Source organism: Suncus etruscus, chromosome 6 (genome assembly GCF_024139225.1).
Source record: "Suncus etruscus isolate mSunEtr1 chromosome 6, mSunEtr1.pri.cur, whole genome shotgun sequence".
NCBI classification, from domain to species: domain Eukaryota; kingdom Metazoa; phylum Chordata; class Mammalia; order Eulipotyphla; family Soricidae; genus Suncus; species Suncus etruscus.
In genome coordinates this window covers 118,687,014-118,706,054 of record NC_064853.1, presented here as the reverse complement: position 1 = coordinate 118,706,054, position 19,041 = coordinate 118,687,014, and the positions used below count along the sequence as shown (strand labels likewise).

General features: G+C 50.1%; 3 protein-coding genes across 5 annotated transcripts in view; 2 read left to right on the top strand and 1 right to left on the bottom strand.

Annotated features, from left to right (window-relative positions):
• Positions 1 to 670, top strand: part of SIMC1 (SUMO interacting motifs containing 1) — a 34,332-nt gene extending 33,662 nt beyond the window's left edge. Inside the window, exon 10 of the mRNA XM_049775645.1 lies at positions 126 to 670. Within this exon, the coding sequence (XP_049631602.1) occupies positions 126 to 421 (296 nt within the window). The 3' untranslated portion in view covers positions 422 to 670. The remainder of the gene's footprint in view (positions 1 to 125) is intronic.
• Positions 1 to 17,642, bottom strand: part of KIAA1191 (KIAA1191 ortholog) — a 508,491-nt gene extending 490,849 nt beyond the window's left edge. The window contains exons 1-8 of one of the 3 annotated variants that reach the window (XR_007496779.1): positions 17,506 to 17,642; positions 17,031 to 17,117; positions 9,017 to 9,189; positions 5,999 to 6,125; positions 4,924 to 5,048; positions 3,518 to 3,621; positions 3,206 to 3,333; positions 2,379 to 2,908 (exon numbers count right to left, since the gene is read on the bottom strand). Coding sequence is in view for 2 of the 3 variants with exons in the window: in XM_049775758.1 (XP_049631715.1) it covers positions 2,700 to 2,908; positions 3,206 to 3,333; positions 3,518 to 3,621; positions 4,924 to 5,048; positions 5,999 to 6,125; positions 9,017 to 9,189; positions 17,031 to 17,058 (894 nt within the window). In the remaining variant the exon portion in view is untranslated. Of the gene's footprint in view, positions 1 to 2,314; positions 2,909 to 3,205; positions 3,334 to 3,517; positions 3,622 to 4,923; positions 5,049 to 5,998; positions 6,126 to 9,016; positions 9,190 to 17,030; positions 17,118 to 17,505 lie in introns of those variants that run through there. The other 2 variants (XM_049775758.1, XM_049775759.1) reach the window with 2 other exon arrangements.
• The window catches only part of FAF2 (Fas associated factor family member 2), a 475,675-nt gene that overhangs the window by 354,451 nt on the left and 102,183 nt on the right, over positions 1 to 19,041 (top strand). The window lies entirely within an intron of this gene.

The window sequence follows — 19,041 nt, the reverse complement described above, 5'->3', positions numbered from 1 at the left end:
AAATATGCCCTGAAGCCCTGCCAGGAGCATCCCTGAGCATTGCTGGGTGCAGCCTCCAAATCCAACCAAATAAATGGGCAATTTGGAACAGTTCCACTGACATCTTGTTTCCCCCTCCTTTCCAGAGCACCTGAGGAGTTCTGTGATTGATCGAAAAGACTTGATCATCAAAAGGGTGAAGCCCAAGCCACAGCTAGGCGACGACATCACTGTGGTGGACGTGGAAAAGCAAATCAATGCCTTCCGCAGACGCCTGGGCCAGATCCTGGGGGAGCCGCTCGTACCCCAGCTCCAGGACAAAGTGCACTTGCTGAAACTCCTACTTTTTTATGCTGCAGACTTGAACCCCGATGCAGAGTCCACACCCCATAACTGGAACACTCCAAGCTGTGTGACCACCTACCACAGAAGTACCTCCTGAATCCTCTCTGCCATTGGCTCAGATGTTCTAATGGTTAAAAACAGAATCGCAACTATGATAGGACCAAAGCAAGCTTGTTCATCTTTAGGTTCTGATCACTTTCAAACGAAAACCTTTTTTATTTTTTTGACAACTAGCCTCATCTCTTCCTGAGCAAGTCTTAAAGGCAGCAGGTATGTGTTTGTGTGTGTGTATAAATATACACACATATATATACATATAGATATTTTAATAAATTATTTATCTATGTTGACATAGGCCAAACTAGATGTACTGTTTACCATTACTGTCTGAGATATGGAGGGAAGGGGAAAAAGCCATCAGCATCACTGCAGAAGTATCCAATGTCCACACAAGCTGTCTTAGAAAGAGGGGGACCTCTCTCCCTCCTGGGGTACAAATCCATCCCCAGGCTACTGCTGATGAATTTTGTCTTTGTGGCTAAACTCCTTCATTCTCTGGTAATGACTGCAGGGTGGGGTGCAGCCCCAGACTGGAGTGTATTACAAACCATTGGATGCTCGAAGACTACAATAAAAAGAAAAAGAAAAGCTGTGGTTTCTCTAAATACCCGTGAGTGTAGGGGCACATCCAGCAGTAGTCAGGGGCTGTCCCTGGCTCTGTGTTCAAGAATCACTCCTGGCAGTGCTACAGAGATTTAAACTCATATGCAGGTCAGCCACATGCAACATATGTGCCTTGATCCCCTGTACTATCTCTTGATCCCTGGAATCTTTTGTTTTGTTTTTAGGCTACATCCACCAATGTTTATGGGTTACTCCTGGCTCTGCACTCAGGAATTTCTCCTGGCAGTGTTCAGAGAACCAGATGGGATGTTGGGAATCAAACCCAGGGTGGCCACATACAAGCTCCCTTCCTCCTATACTAGCTCTTTGGCCCAGATCAACCCTGGAATCTTAACGAGAATCCCTCCTCACCAAAGAAAAAGCCAGCTCTCCACTTTTGAGAAAGTCATAAGGAATTTTATTGTTGAAACCAGAGACACAAGGCTAACAGAAATAAATAAATTAGTGGTTCTGATCATTCTAAACGTGGGGCTCTCTGAATTCACAGTAGAGCTTGGCCATTTAGGGAACTGTCATCCTGTCTAACAGAAGACAGCAGGAATATGACACAGCCTCCAGAAAGTGTTCATTAAAACCTGAACCCCCCAGGGATGCGAAATCACTAGGTTTCCCAGGCTCTTCCTCAGACACACAGTGATGAGGGAGGGAAGAAGGTGCACAAGAAAAAAGAATGGTGCAAATCGCCATTCAACCTTCCAGGCAGAAAGCAGGGAGACCTCCAGGCCTGAGAATTGAGATCCAGTGACGACAGTTCCAGCCCTTAGTACTGGAGAGTGTCCCCCTTCTGTCTGTGGCTGAGAATCCAGGAAGCACAGATAGTGTTTCACATCAGGCCCAGTTGGAGTTCAGTGAATTCCGCCATAAAGTGCAGCAGGAGATGGAAGACTTTTTGTTTCGGGGCCACACCCAATAATGCGCAGGGCTTTCTTCTCAGCACTATGTTCAGAGATCACTCCTGGCAGGCTTGGAGGACCATATAGGATGCCAGGTATCAAACCTGGGTCATGTATGTAAGGCAAATGTCCTACCCACTATACTGTCTCTCTGGCCCCAGAGACATGTCTTTAACTGTTGTTTGGTGAGTATCTTTCAGCCAGCAAGGGGTGTCTGCAAGCTCTTTGGAACCAAGATCTCATACTTGAGGGCCTGGCCCACCCCATCCCAGGATTAGGAGAGTGTCCTCCTCCACATGGGGGAAGGGATGAAGAGGAGGCCGGGGTCCCTCAATCTTCACTGACCTTGCAGGTAATGCCTAAAAGGCTACTAGTCAAAGAAGCATGATAAATAAAGAAGGTTGAGGGCACCATTCCCCCATTCTCACCCCAGCAACAGCAAATAGATTTTGTCTGTTTTTATCTGTTTGAGGCCACACCTGGTGAAACTCAGAAATCACTCTCGGTAGGCTTGGGGGACCATATGGGATGCCGGGCATTGAACCCAGGTTGGCTGCAGACGCTCCACTGCTGTGCTATCACTCCAGCCCCCAGCCCTCTGATTCTGCCATTTGCTGGTATCTAACATGGCTTCTTCACCACACTCCAAACCCAAGTGTCTCCAACTCTTGCCTCAACATAGGTTTGTTCAAAACTGCCCGGAAGCCTAGTTTGCTAGTGAGAACTAACGTGGAGGGGCAAGATGGGCGTAAGACACTCCCTCCTAACCATGTCTGGAGTGCCCTGGCAGAGAAAGCTCTAGAAGCCAGTGGGTGTGAACACATTCAAGTCCCGGGGTTTGATATTGTGGGTTCGAGGATGTTGTTTCTTTGCGTCCATCCCTGGAAGGTCCAGCTTGGGTGGCTTCAAGGTGGAGGTGTCTCCGGCCATGCAGGTGGCTGGGCCCCGGATCAAATCCATGGGTGAAGTCTTCTGGCCTCGGTAGGGCTGAGTGGCGAAAGCTCCTGCTAAAGGCAACCAGAGAACAAATTTCCCAATGAGCAGGCAGCTCCCAGAAGGGACAAGTCTTATCTACAGTTTTGGGTTTTGGCACCCCCGTATGATCCTGAGCACCAAAAGGAGTGATCGCTGGGTGCAGAGTCAGGAGTAACCCCTGTGCATCGCCAGGTGCAGCCAAAACAAAAACTTGGCCAAGTATGCAGTTGACCCGGTCCCGGGGATCCAAGCCTGGGTCTGACACGACCTGTGCTTGCCACTCAGCCATCTCCTGGTGTCCATCTCTTCTCAGAGCCCCTAACACTTACCCGATTCAGACCTCTGAAGGGTTCTAGGTGTAAAGAGGCTCCATTTGTCCTTTTCCCCGCTTGCACTGTCTGTGGGGCTGGGATTAGGGCCAGGTAAGGCAGGAGACACTCCTGAAGAGAACCAGCCTCTGCAAGAAGGGAAGAGAAGCTGGATTTTAATCTACCCTCTAGAGGCCTTAACCCCTCTAAAGGTGTCTCCAGCCCCAAGCCAGGGAATGAACCACCCACCCAGCCCCTTCCTGGGTAGTCCCTGCACAACCCCCAAAATAGGCAACAGTGTTGGATATTTCCACAGCCACAAGAAAGGCTCACCTGGACTTGGGTCGAGGGGAGGAGTTTGGGGTGCTGCTTGGGGTGGACTGGGCTGAGCCTGACTTCTCCTCGGGGGTCCTCTCACCACTCTGCAGCTTCAGTTTCTGTGCAGCAGGGAAAAGGTGAGGAGGGGAATCAGGAGAGCAATCCTGAGCCCCCGTGATCAGGTGCAAAGGCATGGAGGGGCCCAAATGTGGGCAAGCCATTGGCCAGGCCACCTCGGATCGAGATTCAAGTCCAGCTCGCCAGCTCAGAAAAAGATTTACATTCACTCTGATTGTCCCTTTCCATCTACAGTCCCAGAAGAACTTTTCCCTGCAGAGAAAGGCAAGCACTTACTTGCTTGCCCACGATGCCACCAAGTATGAGAGCTGAGAGGTTCAGTCTATGGGGACTTGTGGCTCTAGAAGCCAGGAGTGTGCTCATCTGTCTTGTGGCCACCTCCATGCTTAGTACCTGCTATTCTGGCCCCAATACTCTGTCCCAGCCTCTCACACACTGTTTTGGTCTCTATTACATTGTCCCAATGCTTCCCCTGTGCCTATCCAAAGCAGTCTGTCCCTTTTCCCTCTCAGAACTGCCCCTCCACAGTCCCTCCACACCTCATTCCTCAGCCAGCCCTGTAGCTGTCCCCATTACCATCAGAGCAGGGTGTGTTGACAGCTCCAGCAAACCTGGCCTACCTCATGCCTCTGCCTCCTGCTGCCTGACACCTGAGATGCCACAGTTCAGACACACCACATGTGCCTTTTCTCACAGCCCAGAAGCTGATGCATGTTGGCTGGCAAGTGCCCTAATCTTACATTATATTCATGAGGCCAAGATGCTGCCACCGAGGCCTCTGTGTTCATTAGAGGATCCACATGGCCCAGAGAAATAGGACAGCAGGAAGGGAGCTTTCCTTACACACAGACAACCTGGTTTCAATATCTGGCATCCCATATGATCACCTGAGCACCAATGGGAGTGATCCCTGAGTGCAGAGTCAAGAGAAACCCCCAAACATCTACGGATACAGCCAAAACAAAAACTTGGCCAATGTTTGATTCCCAGCACTTGCATATCCCAAGCCTTGCCAAGAGTGATCCTTTAGCACAGATCCAGGATGGCCTGGGCTCTGCTGAAGGTATGACCCAAAAAACAAAACAAAACAAAAATATCTGGGCTGAACAGATAGTTGGGTTCAATGCCTAGTACTGTAGAGTCTCATCAAGCCCTGCCAGGAGTGATCCCTAAGAACAATGTCAGAAGGAAGCCCTGAGCACTGCTGGGGGTGGCCAGGCCCGCCTATGTTTTAGATTCTGGGGCCATAGGCATACTAGGTGGGGCCTAGTGGCCTCCAGCACGTCCCTAGAGAAAGGAGGAGAAAAAAACCCTATAGATTCACAAGTAGAAGTCCAGCTTACATGCAGTGCCTCAGCCATGCGCAGATACTTGGTCTCCTCAGTGGTGAGGCCTTTGTGGGGTGTGTACCCTGCCTCTCTCAGGCCTGCTTGCTGCTCAAAGCGCTGGATGCTCTCCTGTGTCTGCTCTGGAAATGGGAGGGGGGGAAGTCAGACAATCATGCTCCTACCCCTCTCGCCCCACTCAGGAGTCACCGCAAAAGTGGGCCACTGAGCTCCCAGGAGCAAGTCACATGGCCTGGCCATGAATCCCTCACCCTGCACTGCAGGACAGTCACATCCTGCCACACTCCTGCCCCGCTGCTAAGCATTGCTAACACTCTCTGGACTCGATTTCAGTGGGGCTAGGGCCAGAGCAATAATAGCACAGTGAGTATGGCGTTTGCTTTGCATGCAGCCAACCTGGGTTTGATCCTCAGCATCCCATATGGTTCCCAAAGCCTGCCAGGTTCGATTTATAAGCACAGAGATAGGAGTAATCCCTTAGCACCATCAGGTGTGGCCCAGAAACAAAAATAAAACAAAACAAAAATATCAAAAAAAGTGAAGGAAGGAAGGTCACCAGGTCAGGGCAATGATTCAAAAGGCTGAGTACAGGGGTTGGAGTGGTGGTAGCACGCTTGCCTTACACATGGTCACCGAAGTTCAATCCCTAGCACCCCAGAGGGTCCCCCAAACTTACCAGAGGTGATACCTGAGAGTAAGCCCTGAGCATCATCGGAAAATCAGAAAAAATGGAAAAAGGGACTAAAAGAAAAGGTCAGAGGCTAGAGCAATAGTACATCATGGAGGGCACTTGCCTTGCAAGCAGTTGACCCTAACTTCAAGCCACAACATTCCATAGGGTCCCCAAGCACCACCAGGAGTGATTCCTGAGTGCAGAGCCAGAAGGAACCCCTAAGCATCTCCAGGTGTGGCTCCAGAAACAAAGAAAGAAAGAAAGAAAAAAACAATATCAAACGTGATGATGGGAAATGAGAATGGCTGTGAACTGCTGCTCTGGGATGGTTCAGACAACCTGGGGAACCACCTATACTGGCCCACATTCTGGGGTACAAAGTCAGGGTTAAGGACTTACTTGTGATCAGAGAGTTCATAATGACATGTGTGGCCTTGGCTTTCACGACGGGGACCTGGTCAGGATTGTCAGTAGCTGAAGAAACGGTGATGGTGGGGGAGGAAATACCAGGGCGTCCCTGTTCCATCTGTGTGAGAGCAGAGGATGCACTGAAGCAGAGTGTAGGGTGGTAGCACCTCTACAACTACTGGGTGATCCCCCAGTAACTCCAGGAGTGATCCCTGAGTACAGGACTAGTGTAAGCCCTGAGTACTGCAGGAGATGACACCAAAACAACAAAGCCTCCACCAAAGAACAAAAAGAAAGTTCTTGACAAGTGACCTGAGGCTATTGTAATTCCTCCTCCTTACCCCCAAACCCCGAGATACTGTCACCCACTTTGGGCAGCACTGATCCGAGTTTGAATGCTTCCCTAGCCTACATTGGTGCCCAGAGACTTTCACAAAGGGTTGAAGAGATAGTACAGTGGGCAGAGCACTTGCTTTGCACATGGCTAACCGAGTTCAATCCTTTGTATCCCATAAAGTGTGCCTAGGCCCACCAGGGGTGATTCCTGAGTAAGCCCTGAAAACTAACAGGTATGGGCCCCTGTCCAAAGGAAAAGAAGAGAGAGACTTTCATAAACTCATAGTGCCCCAGGAAGGCAGGAGAAATCCACGTCTGAAGCCTGATGCCAAGCCATGCCACAGGGCTAAGCACAGGTATACTCATAAATGGTCCCATGGCTTGGATGAGCGTGTATCCTGCAGATAGAATGAAATAGCCTGGTGAGGCCCAGATGAAAGCTCAAGGGATCCAGTGCCTACACTGCACGCCCAAGGCACAGGTTCCATGCCTGGCTCTGCCCAGTCCCCGGAGAAGCCCCTAATCACAGCTCTGTGAAGCCCAAAGGCAAATGGACGCCAGCACTGGTGGCTCACAGATCAGCCACTCACAGCTCTAGACTGAAACCCTGGATTCTGCACAAACCCTGGCACTGCCAGATATGACCCCTATGAAAATAAGATGAGGGGAAAAGGCAGCAATATAGTACAGATCTGACCTGGGTCCAATACACCACATATGTATGGTTCCCAAGCCAAAGTAAAATAAAATAAGTAAAATAAGTAAATGGGGACAAGAGATAGTACAGTGGGAAGGGAATTGCCTTGCGCACAGCTGACCTGGGTTTGATAAATGTCAAAAGAAGAAGGAGGGGGCCCGGAGAGATAGCACAGCGGCGTTTGCCTTGCAAGCAGCCAATTCAGGACCAAAGGTGGTTGGTTTGAATCCCGGTGTCCCATATGGTCACCCATGCCTGCCAGGAGCTGTTTCTGAGCAGACAGCCAGGAGTAACCCCTGAGCATAGCCAGGTGTGGTCCAAAAACAAAAAAATAATAATAATAATAATAAGGAGGAGGAAAAAACAGGTGGAGGACAAATAAAAAGGAAGAGAGGAGAAGGGGAAGAAGAAACAGAAAGGAAAATGAATAGAAAGGAAAAGAACAAGAAGCAGGAGGAAGAATAAAAATAAATGAGGGAGGGGCCAAGAGATAGCATGGAGGTAGAGTGTTTGCCTTGCATGCAGAAGGATGGTGGTTTGAATCACGGCATCCCATCTGGTCCCCCGAGCCTGCCAGGAGCGATTTTTGAGTGTAGAGTCAGGAGTGACACCTGAGCGCTGTCAGGTGTGACCCAAACACCAAAAAAAAAAAAAAAAAGAGGGGAAGGAAAAGGAAGAAGGAAAATAAAAATAGGGAGGAAAAGGAAGAAGGGGAAGAAGAAAAAGGGAAGATGAGGGGCCAGCAACATAGCATGGAGGTAACGCATTTGTCTTCCATGCAGAAGGATGGTGGTTCGAATCCCAGCATCCCATATGGTCCCCCATGCCTGCCAGGGGCGATTTCTGAGCATAGAGCCAGGAGTAACCCCTGAGTGCTACTGGGTGTGACAAAAAAAAAACAAAAAACTAAACAAACAAAAGGGAAGATGAATAAGGAAGAAGAAAGCAAGAAGAATAGGAAGGAGGGGAAGGAAGATGAAGAATAAGTGGAGAAAGTGGAAGGAAAGGAAGTAAAAAGGAGGTAGGAGGGAGGAAAAAGTGGAGCAAGAATGAAGGCAGAAGAAAGGAAGGAGAAAGAAGAAAGAAGTAAAAATGAGGAAGAAAGGAAAAAGGAAGAAGAAAGGAGGAGGGAGGGAAAGGAAAGCGGGAAGAAAAATTAGGAAGGCAGAAAAAGGAAGGAGGAAGAAAAAGGCGGAAGAAGGGAGGAAGAATGGAGAAAGGAGGAGGAAAAGAGGAGAAAGGAGGGAGGAGAAAATAAGAGAAAGGAGGAAGGTGAGGCCAGAGTGATAGCATAGCAGTAGGGTGTTTGCCTTGCATGTAGCCAAACCAAGATGGACCCCAATTCGATTTCTGGTATCCCATATGGTCCTCTGAGCCTGCCAGGAGCAATTTTTGAGCGCAGAGCCAGGAGTAACCCATGTGCACCACCGAGTGTGACCCAAAAACCAGAAAAAAGAAAAGAAAAGAAAAGAAAGTAAGGAGGAAGGGGTAAGAAAGAGGGAGGGGACAAAGGAGGAAGAGGAAAGAAAAGGGGAAAAGCAAAAGGAAGGAAGGAAGGAAGGAAGGAAGGAAGGAAGGAAGGAAGGAAGGAAGGAAGGAAGGAAGGAAGGAAGGAAGGAAGGAAGGAAGGAGGGAAGGAGGGAGGGAGGGAGGGAGGGAGGGAGGGAGGAAGGGAGGGAGGGAGAGAAGGGAAGAGAAAGGAGAAGGAAGAGGAAGGAAGTGAAGGGAGGAAAGAAAGGGCCCGGAGAGATAGCACAGCGGTATTTGCCTTGCAAGCAGCCGATCCAGGACCAAAGGTGGTTGGTTCGAATCCCGGTGTCCCATATGGTCCCCCATGCCTGCCAGGAGCTGTTTCTGAGCAGACAGCCAGGAGTAATTCCTGAGCACCGCTGGGTGTGACCCAAAAACCAAAAAAAAAAAAAAAAAAAAAAAAAAGAAGGGAGGAAAGAGGAGGGAGTGCAACCTGGCCAGGTTACCTGCTGGTGGTTGTGGTACTTGTGCTCGGGCACCACTGGCTTCCAGGGCAGTTTCCCCATGTCAGAGGGAGGCGGCGTCATGGGGTTGTCGAGGGCATCGTCATAGCTGAAGGCCCTACGGTGCATCCCAATGGGCAGGGACATCTTGCCTAGAAGCCCCGTGGGTTCGAGGGCTGAGGAGAGAGACGAGACAGGGGTGAGACGGCCATTCCAACAACCCTTCTTCAGTGTCTGCCCCTTTGATGAGTTGGGAGGGGGCACAGCTGGCAGTACCCAAGTACTCCTAGCTCAGTGCTCATGGGTTATTCCTGGTGGTGCTGGGGGATAAGAACTCGGGGCTCCTTCATGTAAACTATAAAAAATTCTTCATTCTACCCCTTACTCACTTGCAGGAGCCAATAAAACCCCAAATCAACTAAAACTGCCCTCGTCAGATCCCAGCCTTTAAAGCACCCTAGAGACAGACTGGAGACACGATACAGTGAGGAGGCCACCTGCTGCGCATATGGTTCAATCCAGGAACCCCATCTGGCCCCCTGAGCCCCACCAGGAGTGATTCTGCATGCAGAGCCAGGAGTAAGCCTTGTCTCCACCAATAAGGCTCAGGAAACTCAGGCTCGTGCCTTGTGCATGGCCCATCTTGGCTCTATTCTCAGCACCACATTGTTCCTGAGCATCACTGTGAGGAGTCCCCGAGAAGCCCAAGAACCACAGGGGTGCTACCTGAGCACCACAGGGTCTGAACAGCACCAAAGCCTCAGATGAACACGCTGAGCCACCAAGACCAGTTGGCTCTAGCACCACTAGGAGAGTCTCTAAGCCCTTGTTGGTCACCCAAGACAGAACCAGTATGTCAAGCACAGCTGGCTGCAGAACTCAGATTCACCTGCGAAGCTCTAAGCTCCTGCCTGATCTTCAGGCCACAGAAGGTGTAGAGGGATTGGGGGTGGGGCGGGCTGGATACCAGTGCAAGGATACCAGAATCACTTATTCTCCTTTCTTTGGTCTTTGGGTCACACCCGGCAGTGCTCAGGGGTTCCTCCTGGCTCTACACTCAGAAATCTCTCCTGGCAGGCTCGGGGGATCATATAGGATGCTGGGATTCGAACCACTTTCCTTCTGCATGCAAGGCAAACACCCTACCTCCATGCTATCTCTCTGGCCCCTTATTCCCATTTTCTACTGAGGAAACCCAGCCCTGTACTCCCACAAATATATGAGAGGATGGTCCAGACAGGAAGTGCCCACTGGGAACTATACTAACTCTTTACCTGCTAGGATACCTCTTGTGTGACGGGAAGTTTTTAAGACATGGGATCCGCATGGCCTCATTCATTTCAGGGGCTCAGGAGGACTAAAGCAGCAAAGTGGGGCCAGAGTGTCAGTAAAACAGGGAAGGCACTTGCCTTGCACGTGGCCAATGCAGATGCAATCCCCTGCATCCCATATGGTTACCCCAAACACGACCGGGAATAATTCCTGAGTGTAGAACCAGGAGTAAGTTCTGAGCATTACTATGTGTGACCAAAAAGAAACTACGGGGGGGGGGGGGGGGGGCTCAGAGCAATAGTACAGTGGGTAGAACATTTGCCTTGTAAGCAGCTGACCAAAATTCAATCCCTGGCAACCTAATCCTACCAGAGTGATCCTTGAGCACCACCAGATGTGGCCCCAAAACAACAACAACAAAATAATAATAAAAGTAATAAAACTTCAAAAGTCAGGGACCAGAGAGATAGCATGGAGGTAGGGTGTTTGCCTTGCATACAGAAGGAAGGTGGTTCTAATCCCGGCATCCCATATGGTCCCCGGAGCCTGCCAGGAGCGATTTCTGAGTGTAGAGCCAGGAGTAACCCCTGAGTGCTGCCGGGTGTGACTCAAAAAAAAAAACAACAAAACAAAACAAACAAACAAAAAAGAACTTCTAAAGGCAGCAAGGTGAGTGCTGTCTGAGGAACAGATCACATGGCCCTGACACCTGCTCAGGCCCACGCCCACTGGCTCAGAAGTCAATGAGCAGCCAGTGACGCCACCACCATACTTTGAAGGGCACCCTCAGCTCTGGCTCAGTCCTGCTCATGCCAAGTTCACCTTGTTTATTTGCTTGACTAATCCCTCCTCAGGAGAGCCAAAGTCCCAGGCCTGGGGTGATATTTTCCTGGGGCTAAAATTATCCCATCAGTCCCCAGTAGGAGGCTGTCTGCCAGCCAAGCACTCGGCCTGTGGCCAGGCTTGCTTCTGTTGTTAATCTGGAGCGGAATGATCGGTAGAGTGGGAACCAAAGGCAATGGCTGGGGGCCTAACTGCTGATTAGCAGGTGTAAGAAGAGTGAGGAAGAGGGTGTGGCACACAAGAGAAAAGGTTGCTATAACCTTGAAAATGTAAAGAAATCACACTGAGTATCACAATAAAAACAAATGCACTGGGGCTGGAGAGAGAGGACAGGTGAAAGAGCTTGCCTTGCAAGGAGTTGACACAGGGGGATCTCAAGTATCTCAGAGGATCCCCCCCCCCACCCCGAGACCACCAGGAGTGATCTCTAAGTGCAGAATCAATGGTGATCCCCAAACATAGAGCCGGGGGTATCCTCCCCCACCCCCCAAATAAAGGTAGCTAGAGAGACAATAAAGCAGATACAGCATTTATCTTACACATGGTGGACCTGTATACGACCCCCAACACTTCATATGGTTCCTCTGAGCACCACCAGGAGTGATCCGAGTACAGGTTCAGGAGTAAGCCCTAAATCTATCAGGTGTGGCCCAAAAAACCCAAAACCAAACAAAACAGTGTGTCCCCCACCCAATAAGAGTGTTATAAAGGGAAAGAGATAGAAAAAAGGAAGGAAGAAAGAAAGGGAGGGAGGGAGAGAAGGAAGGAAAGAAGGGAGGAAGGGAGGGAGAAAAGTAAGAAAAGAAGAAAGGGAGGGAGGAAGAAGAAAAGAAGGGAGGGAAGGATGGAAGGGAGGAAAGAAGGGAGGAATGAAGGAAGGGTGGAAGGGAGGGAGGGAAGGAAGGAAGAGAAGAAAGGGAGGAAGAGAAGGAAGGAAGAAAGGAAGGAAGGAGGGAGGGAGGGAGAGAGGGAAGGAAGGAAGGAGGGAGGGAGGGAAGGAGAGAAGGAAGAAAAGAAGGAAGGAAGGAGGGAGGGAGGGAAGGAAGAGTAGGAAAGGAAGGAAGGAGGGAGGGAGGGAAGGAAGGAAGGAGGGAGGGAGAGAGCGAGGGAGGGAAGGAAAGGAAGGAAGGAAGAAGGAAGGAAGGAAGGAAGGAAGGAAGGAAGGAAGGAAGGAAGGAAGGAAGGAAGGAAGGAAGGAAGGAAGGAGGGGAGGGAGGGAGGGAAGGAAGGAAGGTAGGAAGAAGGGAGGGAGGGAAGGAAGGAAGGAAGGGAGGGAGGGAGGGAGGGAGGGAGGGAGGGAGGGAGAAAGGGAAGAAGAAAAGAAGGGAGGGAAGGATGGAAGGGAGGAAAGAAGGGAGGAATGAAGGAAGGGTGGAAGGGAGGGAGGGAAGGAAGGGAGGAAGAGAAGGAAGGAAGGAGGGAAGGGCAGGAAAGGAAGGAAGGGAAGGAAGGAAGGAGGGAGGGAGGGAAGGAGAGAAGGAAGGAAGAAAAGAGGGAAGGGGCCGGGAAGGTGGCGCTAGAGGTAAGGTGTCTGCCTTCCAAGCGCTAGCGTAGGACGGACCACAGTTAGATCCCCCGGTGTCCCATATGGTCCTCCCAAGCCAGGGGTGATTTCTGAGCACATAGCCAGGAGTCACCCCTGAGCGTCACCGGGTGTGGCGCAAAAAACAAAAAAAAAAAAAGAAAAAAAAAAAGAAAAGAGGGAAGGAGGGAGGGAAGGAAGGAAGGGTAGGAAAGGAAGGAAGGAAGGAGGGAGAGAGGGAAGGAAGGAAGGAAGGAAGGAAGGAAGGAAGGAAGGAAGGAAGGAAGGAAGGAAGGAAGGAAGGAAGGAAGGAAGGAAGGAAGGAAGGAGGGAGAGAGGGAAGGAAGGAAGGAAGGAAGGAAGGAAGGAAGGAAGGAAGGAAGGAAGGAAGGAAGGAAGGAGGGGAGGGAGCAAAGGAAGGAAGGAAGGAAGAGAAGGAAGGAAGGAGGAGGGAGGGAGGGAGAGAGGGAAGGAAGGAAGGAGGGAGGGAGGGAAGGAGAGAAGGAAGGAAGAAAAGAAGGAAGGAAGGAGGGAGGGAAGGAAGGAAGGAAGGAAGGAAGGAAGGAAGGAAGGAAGGAAGGAAGGAAGGAAGGAAGGAAGGAAGGAAGGAAGGAAGGAAGGAAGAGAAGGAAGGAAGGAGGAGGGAGGGAGGGAGGGAGAGAGGGAAGGAAGGAAGGAGGGAGGGAAGGAGAGAAGGAAGGAAGAAAAGAAGGGAGGGAAGGAGGGAAGGAAGGAAGGAAGGAAGAAAGGAAGGAAGGAAGGAAGGAAGGAAGGAAGGAAGGAAGGAAGGAAGGAAGGAAGGAAGGAAGGAAGGAGGGAGGGAGGGAAGGGCAGGAAAGGAAGGAAGGGAAGGAAGGAAGGGTAGGAAAGGAAGGAAGGGTAGGGAAGGAAGGAAGGAAGGAAGGAAGGAAGGAAGGAAGGAAGGAAGGAAGGAAGGAAGGAAGGAAGGAAGGAAGGAAGGAAGGAAGGAAGGAAGGGAGAGAGGGAGGGAGGGAGGGAGGGAGGGAGGGAGGAGAGCGTGAGAGACATATATGTGTTTTCTCTTCCCTTGACTGGGTAAGTACACTGTTCAGCATAAGGTGATTCCTTTACACTCATGGGCTGTTTTCCATACCCAGCCCGGCCAAACAAAACATGCCAAAGACTCTCAAGCACCTTTCTAACAGGCACGATGCAGCCATTCATCCCCTTTTCCAGCTCAGACTGCAAGAGAGGAGTCCAGGGAGCTGCTAGGCAGTATGCGGTGGAGGGCCAGGACAGGGAGTGCCTTGGAGACCCAGTGCCAGTCACCACAAGGGCTCTGTCCTGAGCCACGCCATGCGTGCTGGGGCAACTGTGTCACTGCGTGTCATTTCCATTTGGACCAGACTTCCCACACCTAGGATACCCCTCCCGCAGGGCCTCTGGGGATCAGCCTGGGACAAGCAGTTCCCAACCTGCCCCTTAACCGCCCCGCCCCGTCCACCCAACCCCAAGCTCCCACACAGCATAGCCAGTGCGCCCCAGGACAGAATTCAATAAATGGCCCCAGAAAATGAAAGACAGAGACAGGCAAGTGAGGCAAGAGACGACACCCAGCAGGAGTTCTGAGTGACTCCTCATCATTTGCTTTGGAGAGTAAACTGAACATCTGGGGATAGGTGTTGTTTTGGTTTTCTTTTGCTCTTTTCTTTATTTTCTTCCTGGTTTGGGGGCCACAACTGGGCAATGATCCGGGATCACTCCTAGCAGGACTGAGGGAACCATAAGGGTGTCAGGGATCAAACCCAGGTCAGCAAGGCAAACGCCCTACTCACTTATTATATCTCTCCAGCACCATCTTCCTTTCTTTTGTTTCTTGTTTTTTATTTGTGTTTTTCTCTTGGAGGACCCTCTGGTGTGCTAAGGGGTGACTCTGCCTTAGTGCTCTAGGATCAAACCCAGGGAAGCAAAAACACTGTAAATGACCACATTTTTTTTTTTTTTTGGTTTTTGGGCCACACCCTGTGACGCTCAGGGGTTACTCCTGGCTATGCGCTCAGAAGTTGCTCCTGGCTTCTTGGGGGACCATATGGGACGCCGGGGGATCGAACCGCGGTCCGTCCTAGGCTAGCGCAGGCAAGGCAGGCACCTTACCTCCAGCGCCACCGCCCGGCCCTATTTTTTTTTTTTTTTTTGGTTTTTGGGTCACACCTGGCAGCACTCAGGAGGTATTCCTGGCTCTATGCTCAGGGGACCATATGGGACACCAGGATTCGAACCACCGACCTTCTGCATGAGAGGCAAATGCCTTACCTCCATGCTATCTCTCCAGCCCCCAAATGACCACATTTTAACAAAGTTTAGAAATCAAAGTTCTAAAAAGACCAAAAGGTTTTTCTGATCAGTTGTACAATCGCCATGAACTTTTTAACTCCCAGACAGACAGATGCCATGTTGAATTGGAGACAAATACCAGCTTGAGGGAGAATAAAAACCCAGTGTGAGAGTCCAAAAGACAGTCCAACGCCGAAGGTGCTTTTCTTGCACACAGTCAACCTAGATTTGATCCCCATTAGTTGTTAGGGTCCCCCAAGCACCACCAGGAGTGATCACTGAGCTCAGAGTCAAAATGAAGCCCTGAGCACTATCAGGTGCTGACAGGAAAAAATAAAAATAAAAAAAGAAATCTAACCTTCTCAGAATAGGGGAACACAGACTTCAGTTTCCCAAATGACTGTTTTTGCCAGACTCACTAGCATTTTTTTATGGCACTTCCAGGACAAAGTGCCATTTCCCTTTCCCTTCACCATTTTTGGGTGTTTTTTGTTTTGTTTTGTTTTGCAATGTGGCCATACCTTGCGATGCTCAGGGGTTACATTTGGCTCTGTATTTAGGAATCACTCCTGATAATGTCTGGGAGACCATATGGGATACTGGGGATCAAACCCAAGTTAGCAGCATGAGACAAGTGCTACTAGCTGTACTTTCACTCTATCCCTTTTCCTCCACCTTTTTGCCTGCATATCCTTCTACCCAGTCTCTGGCCCAAAGTTTACATTTGGGGTGGGGGAAAGGTCTTTTAAGCATAGTTCAGGGGTTCTGTTTTGGGGGCTTTAGGGTCACACCCAATTGTGTGGCCCTAAGACAAATGATGCCAGATATCAAACCCAGTCAGTTGTGTGTGCAAGACAAGCACCTTCCCCCATTGAACTATCTCCTAACAGCTATTGCTTGAGATATTTTACTATCTTGGTGAGGGTTGAAGCCTGAGGAGGCGATTCAAACCCTGCAGTGTTGATGATCCCTAAAGTGATGCCCCAGTAATGTTCCATAAGTCACACAGTACACAGGCTTGAACCCAGATAGGGCACGGACCCTATTCTATCTCTTAGTCTTCCTTTTTTTGTTTTTGTTTTTTATTTTTGTTTTTGAGTCACACCTGGCAGCCCTCAGAGGTTACTCCTGGCTCTACACTCAGAAATCGCTCCTGGCAGGCTCGGGGGACCATATGGGATGCCGGAATTCGAACTACCATCCTTCTGCACGTGAAGCAAATGCCTTACCTCCATGCTATCTCTCCGGTCCCTAGTCTTCCTTTTTTTTTATTTTTAATTTGTCAGCCACAGTCCCAGCAATGCTGAGATCAAAAGGGGTTTCCCACAATTTTGCCCCCACAACCTCTCTGGCCCACACAATTATTTCAATGATACAAATCTATGGATGTGGTTCTAGTCTAGAATGTAACAGTAAGGACAAAACTAGATTGTAGCCAAAAAAAAGAATTCCATTTTTGTACAACAAAGCGAGCAGGAGTAGGCCACATGCCTTGCATGGGGCTGACCTGGTTCAGTTCCCTACATTCCATATGGTCCCCCAATTCCATCAAGTGTAATTCCCGAGTGCAGAGCCAGGAATAAGCCTTGAACACAGCTGAATATGATACACACTTAAAACAAGTTTGACGTAAGGGCTACAGAGATCGTACAGAAGGAATGGTGTGTACCTTGCAAGCACCAGGAAGAAGTCCTGGTGTGCCCCTCCCCAAAAAGAGAGGGGTCAGAGTGACAACACAGTCATAGGGCAATTGCCTTGCACACTGCTGAACTGGGAAAGACCCAGATTTAATTCTCCTCATCCCATATGCTCCCCCAAGCCTGCTAGGAGAAATTTCTGAGTGTAGAGCCAAGAATAACCCCTGAGCACCACTGGGTGTGCCCCCTCAAAAAAAAAAAAAAAAAAGAGAGAGAGAAGAGAAAAAAAGAAAGAAAAATAAGGAAAAGAGGCTAGAGAAATAGCAGAGGGTGGAACCTGAGTTCAATCCCAGATATCCACATATGGTACCCAGAGCACCTCCAGGAGTAACTTCTGAGCACCACTGGGTGTGGCCCATAAGTCCAAAAACAAGAAAATTCTGTTTACCAGGCACTTCCGGTCGTCTTGAAGTCATTGTTACTGGGATCAGGTTCTTTCTCTAGAGAGAACTCAGAGCAGAATGCCTGCCACCTGCTAGAAATAACAAAGGGCAGGAATGGAGCAACAGAGCACTGGCAAGGGTGCTTGCCTTGTACATGGTTGATATGGGACCCACATGGTCCCAATGGGCCCCACCAGGAGTGGTCGTTGAACCTAGAGCCAGCAGTAAGTGCTGAGCATCGTCAGGTGTGGTCTCAAAATAAAATAAAAAAAGAGCCAAGTGTTTTTGCTTGCAGAGACACCTCTTTCACAACCACTGACCTAGGCTAAGGGACAAGATTGACGTACACACAGACAGCCAATGGGTGACAGGTACCAACAGGATGAAAAAAAAAGCTAAAGGCAAAGGTCATCACCACAAGAGATGGACCTTAGCACTTGGGAGAGGGGAGAGGAGAACATTGGCAACAGGTCAACTTACCAGCATCCAAAGATGGGGTGATTGTGGTCACAGAGATATTAACAAAGCAAAGGTCCAGCTGCAGTCACGTTGCAAAGGTTTCCGGCAAAAACTCCATTCCAGAGGTTCTAAGAGCAGTAAACAACCAATATTTACATTTTGGTTTTTGTTGAGGGGGGCCACACCTAGCAGCATTCAAGGACTTCTCCTGACTGTGGGGAGGGAATGTCTCTCTTGGAAGTGGTGCAGGACCCCACAGTGTGGGGATGGAACCTGAGCCCCATAAAAAAACACATGGAGCTATATCCGCCCCCTGGCCCCACCAAACACCCAGAATTTCCATGGCTTTATGTTGTGTGTTTTGGGGGTGTGTGCTTAAGTGGCCCTCCTAGTTCTGCACTCAGATGTCACTCTTGGGGCTGGAGAGGAAGCACAGCCAGTAGGCATTTGTCTTACACATGGCCGACCCAGATTTGATTTCCAGCATCCCATATGGTCTCCCGAACGTGCCAGGCGTGATTTCTTTTTTTTTTTTTTTTTTTTTTTGGTAGTTTTTGGGTCACACCCGGCAGTGCTCAGGGGTTACTCCTGGCTTCATGCTCAGAAATTGCTCCTGGCAGGCTCGGGGGACCATATGGGATGCTGGGATTCGAACTGATGACCTCCTGCATGAAAGGCAAACGCCTTACCTCCATGCTATCTCTCCAGCCCCGCCAGGCGTGATTTCTGAGCACAGGGCCAGGAGTTATCCCATCACCAGGTGTGACCCAAAAACCAAACAAAGAAAAAAAGAAGTCATTCTGGGTGGGGGGCTTGAGTTACCTGACCCAGGTTCTATTCCCGGCATCCCATAAGGACCCCAACCTGCCAGGAGTGATCCCTAAGCGAAGAGCCAGGAGTAAGCCCTGAACTCTGCTGGATAGCAAAAGGCAAAAATAAAATAAAGATAAACTTGCATTCCAGGGGCCAGAGAAACAGCATGGAGGTGGTGTGTCTGCCTTGCATGCAGAAGGACGGTGGTTCGAATCCCGGCATCCCATAGGTTCCCCCGAGCCTGTCAGGAGCGATTGCTGAGCTTAGAGCCAGGAGGAACCCCTGAGCGCTGCCGGGTGTGACACCCCCCCAAAAAAAACAAACTTGCATTCCAGAGCTAGAGACTCTCGTGGCAGGGAGGGAGGGCACTTGTTTCGCATGCCAACGACCCTGGTTCAAACCCCAGCACCCCATCGGATCTCCTGAGCTCCAGCAGGCATGATCCCTGAACGCAGAGCAAGGAGGAAGCCCCGAGCACAGGGTAGGGGTGTGACTCCCAAACAAAAACAAAACAAGAATTCGGCAAAACATCTTGTAATTTGTAGCCCCGGCGGCATGGGGTTGGACGCAAGCCGTTTCCAGAGAAGGCAGGCACGAATCCGAAGAGGAGGGAAGTGGTCCAAGGTCAGAGGCACCAGCGATTGGAGGTCTTTTCATCGTTTTGTTTTGTTTGTTTGTTTGTTTGTTTGTTTTTTGGGGGGGGGTTCTTCCTGGCTCTGTGCTCAGATAATCGTCCCTGGCAGG